The sequence below is a fragment of the Acipenser ruthenus genome, chromosome 30, assembly GCF_902713425.1.
Source record: "Acipenser ruthenus chromosome 30, fAciRut3.2 maternal haplotype, whole genome shotgun sequence".
Taxonomy (NCBI): Eukaryota; Metazoa; Chordata; class Actinopteri; order Acipenseriformes; family Acipenseridae; genus Acipenser; species Acipenser ruthenus.
The window spans coordinates 2,877,387-2,890,408 of record NC_081218.1 but is presented as its reverse complement, the minus strand read 5'-3'; the positions used below and the strand labels follow the sequence as shown (position 1 = coordinate 2,890,408).

Genomic DNA, 13,022 nt, shown 5'->3' with positions numbered 1-13,022 from the left:
ATACAGTTTAAAAACCTTTGCACTTTCATCCACTGTTATTAAACATTAGAGCTGCACGGACCCATTATTCCCTTGTTGGGATGGAGATCTCCACAGGCGAGTGTCGCTGGTGCCGTCAGAGTGAATCAAGTGAAGAAGCAGCTGCTTGGGGTTTGTGTGGATCGCTGTTCTCCTCCACAGAGTCTCAGAAAAGCAGCACAAACCTGAGCTGCCTCTTCACTCGTTTCACTTTGAATGGTGAATCGGCCCGATCGACCCGCACCTGATTTCTGTGGAGACTTCAGTCCATCTAACAATGGACACATGCATTGTTTTTAAACATGCAAATATATGTGAATGTTGTGTGAAGTAGGAATTTCAGCGGACTAAAAGGGTTAAAGAAAAATACGAAAAGATTTTGCAATAAAATCCCCAGATTGGAGTTTTGTATCGATTTTATTGTCGGTGTAAATGTGAAATAAAAATGATACGGTCTGAACTTCAGAACGGACATGAATACTGACTGAATATTTTCTGTTCGAAATGAAGCAATCTCATTGTGCTTCGTAAAAAGTTGCAGTTCAAGTTACTTATCGCTGACTTGAAATCTGCAACTGCTTAAGAGCTGAAAGGTCTAATTAAGCAAATTACCAGTTCAATTAAGGTTCTAGTTCAGTAAATTGTTCAAGTGTCCACCAGATGGCGCTGTAGTTCTTAAATCCCTGTACATTAAAAAAGCGAGGCTCTCAGTCCTGGATATTAGAACAGGAAGTTCACGAACGAGAGAAGAAGTCAATTCGACACATCAGCGCTCGACCGTTACCGACCGTTACCGAGTAGCTGAATGATCTCAGAACTTTGGCATGGGCAGGGGTGTTCTGGAACGTTGCAAGCTGGGGTGATGTCATTAATGTGTGGTGAAGATGACCTCATTCTATGAGGATATCCCGTTGACCCCTTTACAAGCGAACTGCAATGCGATATATTCTGCATACCCCGCCCTAGCGCCCGAATCAATACAACAGCTGCTGGGAAGTGACCTAACTATCTACCCGGAGGGGTGGAGACGTTGCTTTCCAATCTTTAACTGTTTGTATTCGCTTCAGTTTGAAAAGCAACTAACGATTCAGGCAATCAACGAGGTGTACACCAGAGTTTGACAGTCACGAGCATAAACCACAAGTTGTTCTTCCGTATTAACGGTGGAATATGTGCTTTTATAAAAGTTTACAACAGTCAATTTGCCCCCCCCAATTTCCCCATGGTTATGTAACGCATGTACCTTTGTTACCACGGTCTAATATGGTTTGTTTTTGTAAATACGCTTTACCAGACCTCTGTGTGCTTTACAATGCTTCCCTATGCTTTACCAGACCTCTCTGTGCTTTACAATGCTTGCCTATGCTTTACCAGACCTCTCTGTGCTTTACAATGCTTCCCTATGCTTTACCAGACCTCTCTGTGCTTTACAATGCTTCCCTATGCTTTACCAGACCTCTCTGTGCTTTACAATGCTTCCCTATGCTTTACCAGACCTCTGTGTGCTTTACAATGCTTCCCTATGCTTTACCAGACCTCTCTGTGCTTTACAATGCTTCCCTATGCTTTACCACACCTCTGTGTGCTTTACAATGCTTCCCTATGCTTTACCAGACCTCTCTGTGCTTTACAATGCTTCCCTATGCTTTACCAGACCTCTCTGTGCTTTACAATGCTTCCCTATGCTTTACCAGACCTCTGTGCTTTACAATGCTTCCCTATGCTTTACCAGACCTCTCTGTGCTTTACAATGCTTCCCTATGCTTTACCAGACCTCTCTGTGCTTTACAATGCTTCCCTATGCTTTACCAGACCTCTGTGCTTTACAATGCTTCCCTATGCTTTACCAGACCTCTCTGTGCTTTACAATGCTTCCCTATGCTTTACCAGACCTCTCTGTGCTTTACAATGCTTCCCTATGCTTTACCACACCTCTCTGTGCTTTACAATGCTTCCCTATGCTTTACCAGACCTCTCTGTGCTTTACAATGCTCCCATATGCTTTACCACACCTCTCTGTGCTTTACAATGCTTCCCTATGCTTTACCAGACCTCTCTGTGCTTTACAATGCTTCCCTATGCTTTACCATACCTCTCTGTGCTTTACAATGCGCATTACCATGCTTTCACTGTGCTTTATTACACTTTGGTTTGCTTTTCCTGTGGGAAACTTTTTATAGGGTATTAATATTAAAAAAAGGGAATTCGACCAAGATAGACAGATAGATAGATAGACAGATCTATATACAGATATATACAGCGCGTTATTACGTTGATCAATGATCTGAAGAAGATGCTGTATTGAAATAGAGTTCAGAATATTCCAAGGCATATGAAATCCTCCCTCCCCTCGAAAGAACAACACAACGGAGAGACCCAACCACAAGGAGAGAAGCGCCTCTGTTCTGGCGCGCCTACAGCGTCCTCTCGTTGCCTTGCTTCCAATGGACCAGAAAAACAACAGACTGGGGCGGTGTCCTGGTCTGCACGGATCCCCCACCCCGACCCCCACACACAAGCCGGCTCCTTACTGATATTCTGCTGTCTGTGTCTGCACAACCCCGGTATCTAAACCGCTTTCTAAGTTCAGTACCTTTTGATAATGGATTGAAACACGGATATTGGTTCTCTGACTCTGAAGTGTTCCGTTCTGGAACACGTGACGTGTCTTTTTTTCCAGAAAAAAAAGCCATCAAATAAAATGAGTTGACAGCTAATTAAAAAAAAAAAAAAAAAAAACTCTCGCAAAGAAACTGTATGGTTTCATTTTCCATGTAGAAACATTAACGCGCCTTTCTGTAGATCAGCTTGAAATGTTACCTAAACCTTAATGAAGAATGTCTAATCTAATAATAATAATAATAATAATAGTAATAATAATAATAATAATAATAATAATAATAATAATAATAATAATTGTTGAAAAAAACAAAACTTTTTAATAAGTTCACCGAATATCCGACGAAACGCACGATTAGCGCGCTAATGGGCGCAAAGAAAAAAAGTTTGAAAGCATCGCTTAATCGTCCGGAAAACAAACATTCCCCATGCTCAGTGCTTGGAGGGTGCAGAGATCCCCGGGCTCCCTCAGATAGAGCAAGTATAGAAAAACACGAACAGAAAAGATCAGTCCAGATCGCCTAAACTTTTGGCAGCTATTCGCTGTTTTCAAGGAAAACGCGCTTTCCCATGTGAATATGTCCACAGCTTTGTCCGCTCCATCTCACCTCGTTTGAATTCCTTGTTCGGTCACAGTTTAAGGACGTGTAAAGAATTAAAAACACGTTCCTGTCGAGGAGGGAGTGAGTGGGGGCATTTACAAAGTTTCATTTAAAACAAACAAACAAAAAAAAGAAGGTTGAAGACTTTTATGATTCCCTCCCAGTCCCTCCTCAGCTCCACTAGAGCCACACTGCTTCCCTCCCAGTCCCTCCTCAGCTCCCCTAGAGCCACACTGCTTCCCTCCCTCCCTCCCAGTCCCTCCTCAGCTCCACTAGAGCCACACTGCTTCCCTCCCAGTCCCTCCTCAGCTCCACTAGAGCCACACTGCTTCCCTCCCAGTCCCTCCTCAGCTCCCCTAGAGCCACACTGCTTCCCTCCCTCCCTCCCAGTCCCTCCTCAGCTCCACTAGAGCCACACTGCTTCCCTCCCAGTCCCTCCTCAGCTCCACTAGAGCCACACTGCTTCCCTCCCTCCCTCCCAGTCCCTCCTCAGCTCCACTAGAGCCACACTGCTTCCCTCCCAGTCCCTCCCAGTCCCTCCTCAGCTCCACTAGAGCCACACTGCTTCCCTCCCAGTCCCTCCTCAGCTCCACTAGAGCCACACTGCTTCCCTCCCAGTCCCTCCTCAGCTCCACTAGAGCCACACTGCTTCCCTCCCTCCCTCCCAGTCCCTCCTCAGCTACACTAGAGCCACACTGCTTCCCTCCCAGTCCCTCCTCAGCTCCACTAGAGCCACACTGCTTCCCTCCCTCCCTCCCAGTCCCTCAGCTATAACCTGTTCAGGCTGCAGTTTTATTGGCACCGGGCGGGCATTGCCGAGTGACCCGGTGAATGCGTAACCACAAGAATGCCAGATATTTAATACACTAGATTTATATATGAGTGAAATTCCTCAGCAATGTTTTACTTTTACGGATGAACAATGAGGCGATTGATTGAGTGAGCTGGTATGCGAATCTCCTAAACCCACCCCCACCGGCCCCTTTAGCCCTGCATTGAAATCACTGTTGTTACATTTCAAGACTCCCACACGCACACCCTCCCTATCCAATCAGGATTTAGACCGTGGCATTTTTTAAATAAATTGGGGGGTACACTACAAACCGAAATTCGGGTAAAAATAACACGTCTTCATAAAAATAAAATAGGTGCTTGCAGAGTGCGTTCTAAACACGTTTCTAATTTGCTCAGCTCTGCGTAATATAACGGGTCAGACTGCGATTCTGTTATACAGGGGTGGAAACGAATCGGAACCATGAAACATTCCAGAATGCTGAGTCCGTCACTCGGTTCTGTAATACCGCAGCATTCCGCTTGCAGCAATTGGCCACAGACCAAATTCAAATAAAGCGTTGTCAAAAATTCCTCTAGAAATGTATTGCATAAAAGAACGTTATGTGCAGGTCTATGCAACATGTACTAATTATTATTATTATTATTATTATTATTATTATTATTATTATTATTATTATTATTATTATTATTATGTGAAATGTGCAAAAATGTATAGCAGTGTGGAGTAGTGGTTAGGGGCTCTGGACTCTTGACCGGAGGGTCGTGGGTTCAATCCCAGGTGGAGGACACTGCTGCTGTGCCCTTGAGCAAGGTACTTTACCTAGATTGCTCCAGTAAAAACCCAACTGTATAAATGGGGAATTGTATGTAAAAAATAATGTGATATCTTGTAACAATTGTAAGTCGCCCTGGATAAGGGCGTCTGCTAGGAAATACATAATAATAATCTCAATAGTGCAACACATACCTAATGAGCTGCATTGTGTTATTCAGACTCGATTTGACGCGCAGATTATTAACTGGTCTTCACTGTGTGATGCAGAGCTATTAAACTGGGATATTTGACGAGGCATTGTGATTCACACACAACAGTGCGCTATTAAAACAGATCAAGAAAAATGAATATTTCATTTGTTTGTCAAACACTATACTTAAGTATAAAATAATAGACTGTGTTAAATCGTTGCGTTTTACTGTATTTGTATTTTACAATAAACAGATATTTGCTTCGTATAAAGGAGTCCGACATATATTAAAATATATTTACACATTTTCTTTTTTTAAATTTATTTTATTTTAAAATGGCTGACAGATCGTCGCCTTTGATCAAAACGCTGCACGAAGATTACAGGGTGCCACTCCCCACCTCCCCTCCCCTCCCATCCCCACCCCTTCCCTGCCCACCCCTCCCCTCCCATCCCCTCCCCCCCTCTCCCATCCCCTTCCCTGCCCACCCCTCCCCTCCCCTCCCCTCCCATCCCCTCCCCTCTCCACCCCCTCCACCCCCCTTCCCTCCCCACCCGTCCCCTCCCCTCCCATCCCCTCCCCACCTCCCCTCCCCTCCCCTCTCATCCCCTCCCCTCCCCTCCCCCCCCCTTCCCTTCCCACCCCTCCCCTCCCCTCCCATCCCCTCCCCACCTCCCCACCCCACCCCTCCCCTCCCCTCCCATCACCTCCCCATCAGCCCTCCCCTCCCCTCTCCAACCCCCCTTCCCTCCCCACCCCTCCCCTCCCCTCCCATCCCTCCTCTCCCCTCCTCCCCTCCCCTCCCCTAGATCCAGCGCCACACCTGGTTCTGAAGACCGCAGCCAGCAAAGTTTTACCCGGCCCAATGGCACTGAATTCCGGGACGATAAACAGCGACACTCACTCGTTACTCAGTCCAATTAGCTCTCTTGAACGGAACAAACAAGAAACGCCACTTTTAAAGTGGATTAAATGAAGCGTTGACGACAAAACTAGACGCACAACACTACAGTCGCGTAAGTAATATTTCTGTTGGTTGAACACGTTTTAAAACTATACTGTGGTTCCTTTATATAAGGATTTGTTTATTTATGTACACATTAATTTAACTTTTACAGTGCTGTTATGATTTACTTAGCGTTAGGACCCGTACAATGTATTTATAAGCATGCGTTAATAATAATAATAATAATAATAATAATAATAATAATAATAATAATAATAATAATAATAATAATAATAATAATGTGTGGCAGGGCAGGGCACATATGTTTGTTTTAACAAGGAGACAGTGTTTTTAGTGTGGTGTAATGCGATGAATTGCTAATCACATTTACTAACCCAGAGGACATGAAATGCACATCGCTGTATTCGCATTGTTTATGTGGTAACGGATGGAAGCACAATTATTGTCGAGGGCTGGTTCTTGCCAGAGTGAAGTTTTAATTATACCCCAGTGTGATGAGTGGTATATACAAGCGAGTCATTACCTGCTAAAATACACACACACACACACACACACACACACACACACACACTGCGACACACACACACACAGACACACACACACACACACACACACACACACACACACACACACTGCGACACACACACACACAGACACACACACACACACACACACACACACTGCGACACACACACACACACACACACACACACACACACACTGCGACACACACACACACAGACACACACACTGAGACACTCACACACACACACACACACACTGCGACACACACACACAGACACACACACACACACACACACACACACACTGCGACACACACACACACAGACACACACACTGAGACACTCACACACACACACACACACTGAGACACACACAGACACACACACTGAGACACACACTGAGACACACACAGACACACACTGAGACACAGACACACACACACACACACTGAGACACACACACACACACTGAGACACACAGGCACACACACACTGAGACACACACACACACAATTCTGACAGATGTGAACGGCGCTCGTTGCTTCTTCACGTCAGAGGCAGGATTTTTTCATGAACTCATATGTTACCCACCACTCCTCTCTCCCCTCATCCCTCCCGCTCGCTCTCCTCCCTTTTCCTTGTCATCACTGTCACTCCGGGACTCACTCCCGCACAGTCACACAGCATCGGTACACCGCGCTCCGTTAACTGCTTTAGTCTGTCTCGTCGCCATTGCAAGACGCGTGAGAGAGAATGCATGACACCTTACTGCGCGTACAGTAAAGAAAAAGGACAAGGAGATTCACAATATATTGGTATATATATTTATTTAATTTATTCTATTGCTTGTAGTATTTACAGTAGCTATATAGTTACAACTTTTCAACTTTTTTTCGTGTATTTTCTTGCTGCTGTATTATTATTATTATTATTATTATTATTATTATTATTATTATTATTATTATTATTATTACTATTATTTCTGTAAGTTGTAGTAGGCTGTATTAAGATTTGTATTTCTTTGCCGTGGTAAACTTTTGTGTATATATATATATATATATATACTGTGCATACGTTTCAAAACGTCCAACGTATTACACGTTTTCAATATAGTGAATGGAGGAGTAATTATCTATCTATCCATCCATCCATCTATCTATCTATCTATCTATCTAATAGATTACTGCAATATATACACACACACACACACACATATATATATATATATATATATATATATATATATATATATATAAGTTATCTGTTCATTTGGTTGATTATGTTACAATGCAGAGAATAGCTTGTTAATGCCGATAAGTCCGGTACAGCTGTCACAGTACGAGGTTAGGGCAGAGGACACCGGGGTAAGCCGATTAAATTACTTTTTATAGTCTGTTTATTTCGGATGTATTCAGTAAGACGCGTGTTGCAGATTTATAACTTCTGGTGTTTTTGTGCATACAAATATATATATATATATATGAATGATCAACCTGACTGTTTAAATAAATAAATAAATAAATCAACAGTGGCTCTAGGATCGTTCGCTTTTAAAATAATGTTTTTTTTGTATTTATTTGTTACATGTTGATATAGCGAATTGAGGAACACGTGTTGGCTAATTGATTTGTCTTTAAAGAGTTATTACTGTCGTAGACAGCAATGTTACAGCCTTGTTCGTTTCTGTGTACACAACATCATTCGGGTGTTAGGATAGGAACATATTTCATTGCGGTGTAATAAGTCGTGGGGCTTAGTGAATGTTGTTATATAAGTGACCGACTGACATGTTATCGAAACCTGAAACAGTCGCTTGGCGTTATAGAGTTAAAGTTATATCAACCGGCGCTGAATTTGAGATCAATGCTATAAAGCCTGCCCTGGACTGGAGGGAGCACCCTTTCTCTTAGGCGGGTGAGGGAGGGAGGGAGCAGTTCAGTCTCCGTGCCTCAAGCCTGCCCTGGACTGGAGGGAGCACCCTTTCTCTTAAGGGGGTGAGGGAGCAGTTCAGTCTCCACGCCTCAAGCCTGCCCTGGACTGGAGGGAGCACCCTTTCTCTTAAGGGGGTGAGGGAGCAGTTCAGTCTCCACACCTCAAGCCTGCCCTGGACTGGAGGGAGCACCCTTTCTCTTAAGGGGGTGAGGGAGCAGTTCAGTCTCCACGCCTCAAGCCTGCCCTGGACTGGAGGGAGCACCCTTTCTCTTAAGGGGGTGAGGGAGCAGTTCAGTCTCCACGCCTCAAGCCTGCCCTGGACTGGAGGGAGCACCCTTTCTCTTAAGGGGGTGAGGGAGCAGTTCAGTCTCCACACCTCAAGCCTGCCCTGGACTGGAGGGAGCACCCTTTCTCTTAAGGGGGTGAGGGAGCAGTTCAGTCTCCATGCCTCAAGCCTGCCCTGGACTGGAGGGAGCACCCTTTCTCTTAAGGGGATGAGGGAGGGAGGGAGCAGTTCAGTCTCCACGCCTCAAGTCTGCCCTGGACTGGATGGAACACCTTTTTTTGCACAATCCGTAATATCAAAGTCAGTGCTAGACCTAAAGAGCTGCCCAGCCGGGCGGAGGTGTGCAAACCAGCTGCCAGATTATTATTTTTTTATTTTTTTATTTGGAGAGGAAAGAACAAACTTCTTGTCATTTCTCCGAGTCTGAACCCCAGTATTGACACAGTTTAGCCTGAGTCTTTCTTGACAGAAATGGAGGAATGTGAAGGAATTAATCCAGCGATTATGAAAACCTGGGGCTTTTTTGCTGTCTGCACTTTCCCCAAATCTCCTGTTGGGGCGTGCAAGACAATCGTGCTTCTAGTGACATCTAGTGGTGTGTACGAGGAAGTGCAACATGATCAACAATGAAACCCCTAGATTAACAAAACGGAAGAAATGATTGTTTCCATAAATCTTTTTGTAACCTAAAACCGAACTAGCTGTTTGAAACGGTGATTTCTACATGGTGTCCTGTACTTGTATGAGATCTATTTGACATTGCATGTGAAAAAAGAGGTACCAGATAATCTTGGGGGAACTGAACAAGTAGCTTGAGCTTCTCTGAATCCTGACAGATGTCTCTTATTCTCAAATCGCTTGTTTCACTGTTAGTTTGGAGTTCAAATCAATAGGACTTCACATTTCTTCAGTATTTCTCAAGCAACCTTAGCTCCGACCCAACCTTTCTCTTGTGCTAAAGATTCTTCAGTTGTTTTCAGTACTTTATGTTCTGCAAGAAGGTGACATTTCAAATAAAAACACTGTCGACTTCAAAATTGGCTGCAGTGAGTGACCTACAGAGCACAGGAAGTGTTAAGTAGCATCCCATCCCTGCTTACAACCCAGTTCTTTGGTTGTGGACAAAAGGATTTGGGTGTAGAAGTAAGAGGCTTAGCATCTATAAAGGAAACACACTTTCCAGAACTTTGCCCCTCTCTCCCTCATATAAACATCTTGAAGGAGAAGAGGACCTTTTAAAACATAGCCTGAAGGTTGACACCCAGAAATACACTGTGGTGCAAATTAGGCTCAGTAAAATTTTTTTTTAAAAACTTAGGGCCATTCTCTATTGAATTAACATTTTAATCAGAGGGATACAGTTTTCTGATTTAGTGCACCACAACTATGGAGGGATGTATTCCATCGAGACCAAAGAATTATATTTTAGTGCAATTTAGATTTTGCCAAGATGTGGGGGTCCATAGACGCAAAGAATGCTGTACGTTTTTTAAAATCTAAAATCAAACCAAACAGAACGCTGATAAACCCTTAGCCCATCAAGGGTCGTTGTTTTCATTTGAGGACAGGCTACTTTGTAATTTTTTTAGAGCATTTTCAAAATGTTATTTAATTCAACTATCAAATTGCATAAATAAATACAGCCTGTGTTCTAATTTTTGTTTTTTAAAAGAAAAAATAATAATTTGAAACGTAATGGGTTAATACACCTAGTTTTGTTTTGCAAGCTCTGTACAACTGTGCAGTATTTCTTTCTTGTGCAAACTTAGTCCTGTAACGTAGTCCTTGGTTACTGTAACACACAGCCTCCCTCTGACTCTCTTCTTTGATCGGCAGGAACCTTAGAACCACATCCCTGTGCCACATTCCGTGAGATCCTGACGTTCGCGCTTCCCTGCGAGGAGCAATCGGAATTCCAGGAGCGCCGGATGAAAGAAGGGATTATTCCCAGCGGGGGGAAGGAGGATCACCTGCTTTTGTTTTGCTAAGGATCCCTGCACGCAATCGCCTCGCTGGACTCACCTATGAAGGGAAGTTTAGCAAAGTACAGGTCCCTGCTTCCATTTCAGGATCAGGCTTATTAAACCAGTACAATTGTGTTCATAAATATATACATATATATATAATATCCACAGTAGTTGAATCAATTCTGCTACATAGCACTGCTTACTAATTACTGGGTCGCCAGTTGTCTCTGATGCTAGTTATAAAGATCAACATTGATTGATTAGTGTCACGACCTGATTTCCTTTCTGCTAAAGAGATCTGGCTAGTAGAGCTCAGCTTATTTCTATTCTTGTCTTTTTAAGGGAAGAACTTCAGTTTTAAAAAGGCTGGGATCTGATTCCAGTGGGAAAAACAACCCCCCCCCCCCCCCCCCCCCAAAAAAAAAATTCTAAAATCTAAATTCTGGGTAACAGTGTCAAAGCCAAGAAGATGCCGGCTAAGACCCCCATCTACTTGAAAACCTCCACTCCAAAGCGGGGTAAGAAACTCAAGCTGCGGGACGTCCTGTCCGTGGATATGATCAGCCCCCCTCTGGGTGATTTCCGTCACAGTGCCCATGTGGGGCCGGCAGGGGAGGGGGACATGTTCGGGGACGTGAGCTTCATGCAGGGCAAGCTGGATTTGCTCCCGGAGACGGGCAGGAGAGCCAGCGAGGAGGCAGCCCAGGGCAGGACTCTCAGAGATGAGTTCCTGGCTGGGAAAAAGAACCACAGCGGCTCCCTGCTCAAAAGCGCCGTCTCCCTGCCCGCCTTCGGACAGGAGCTTCCTCCGCCCAAGCCTCCCAGGCTGCACCTGGACGACTGCCCGGGCCTGAGGTTCATGTCGGTGAGCCACTCTGCGGAGACTGGGGTCTGTTTCCGCGGCGACGAGGAGCTGAGTTACTCCACCTCTGTCTCGGCTGGTTTCGGGCACCTGCTGGCTTCCTCCAGCTCGCTCTCTGAGGGTTCCTCCTCCAGCTCCGAGGAGATGGGGGCAGGCTGTTCCTGCTACGGGCCCCTGGGCCCCAGCAGGGGGCTGAGTCTCGACTCAGATGCAGGCCTCAGCAACGAGGACCTCCTGAGCGAGATCAGAGAGCCCGCCGACGTCCCCAAGTCAGAGTCTGTCTTCAAGATGGATCTGGACCTGGGACCGTCCATCCTGGAAGACGTCCTGAGGATCATGGACGCCTATAAGTTGCGGGGCAGGCACTGTGAGCTGTAGACGGGACCTCCGAACCTCCCATTTTGGGGGTTAATAATTGGAAATGGTCTTTTTGCTTGACGATCTCAGCGTGTGTGTTTTCAATCACAAGTCATTTATAACAAAACAAAAGAAAAAAATCCTTTAACAGATTTCTGTTTTATATTGTATATTATATATGAGTATTTATGAAAGGCGTTTTTTGCTGCCTGCAGTTTTCTCCCATCTCCTGCAGGGTGCATCCAAGACGATCATGCTTATAGTGACATCTAGTGGTGGTTAAGGGGAAGTGCAGCAGGATAAAACGTGCTACCAGACAAAAAAAACAAAAAGCAAACTTCAACAGATTGAGATTTGAATTACAGATGAAGTCGGGAACTATACGCCAACAGTTGGCTGCAGAAAACAATTAAGACAGAAACGTACAAAAAAAGAAAAAAAAAACACTTGATTTTATTTTTTTTGTATCGAGGGTTTATCTCTGAATGCTTCTGCTTTCATTTGGGCAGTGAAACAAACACAAAAATGTTATTCTAAATCTGCAAACCTGGAAAAAGACGTTGTTCTGTCTGCATAGTGTAGCAAATGACTCCGGTCTCTATTTATGTTAGAAACTCGCTTTATCTGGGTTCTGACAGCTTTTTATTGTGCTTTTTGTGTTGTGTTGTAATATGTTGTACTGTATACATTTCACCTCAATGTGAACGGGAGGCAAACGTCTTTTTGTGTCCTTGGGGTTCCTGAACTAAATAAAAAATAAATCAACAAAATTTTTTTTTACATGGTCCTTTTTCTATTACTTTTGTGACTGCAGAAATATTGTAAAGGTCAGAGAGGTATTGAATGGGAATTTTATTGAATGGAATTTTCCCATAGCACACAGTGCCTCTGGGTGGATGAAAGTTGTAACTGCAGAATGTCAGAATTTTCACGCATCCCCACACTTAAAAATTACGACTAAACCACAAAAGGGGGGAGGAACCCAATAATAATAATAATAATAATAATAATAATAATAATAATAATAATAATATCTCCAAAACAAATTCAGTTTCACACAGATTAGTTCCCCGCTATCAAATCTCAGAGGAAATCTCCACATCCTAGAAGAAGAAAGCATTTTCCTT

At 44.1% G+C, this 13,022-nt stretch overlaps 1 protein-coding gene across 1 annotated transcript; it reads left to right on the top strand.

The window, feature by feature from the left end:
- The first annotated feature begins 7,105 nt into the window (after positions 1–7,105).
- On the top strand, positions 7,106–12,665 carry LOC117394643 (cdc42 effector protein 3-like). Its single transcript, XM_059004894.1, has 2 exons — positions 7,106–7,306; positions 10,546–12,665. The coding sequence occupies exon 2, from the start codon at positions 11,146–11,148 to the stop codon at positions 11,914–11,916; it is 771 nt and encodes a 256-aa protein (XP_058860877.1). The 5' UTR covers positions 7,106–7,306; positions 10,546–11,145; the 3' UTR covers positions 11,917–12,665.
- The last annotated feature ends 357 nt before the right edge of the window (positions 12,666–13,022 follow it).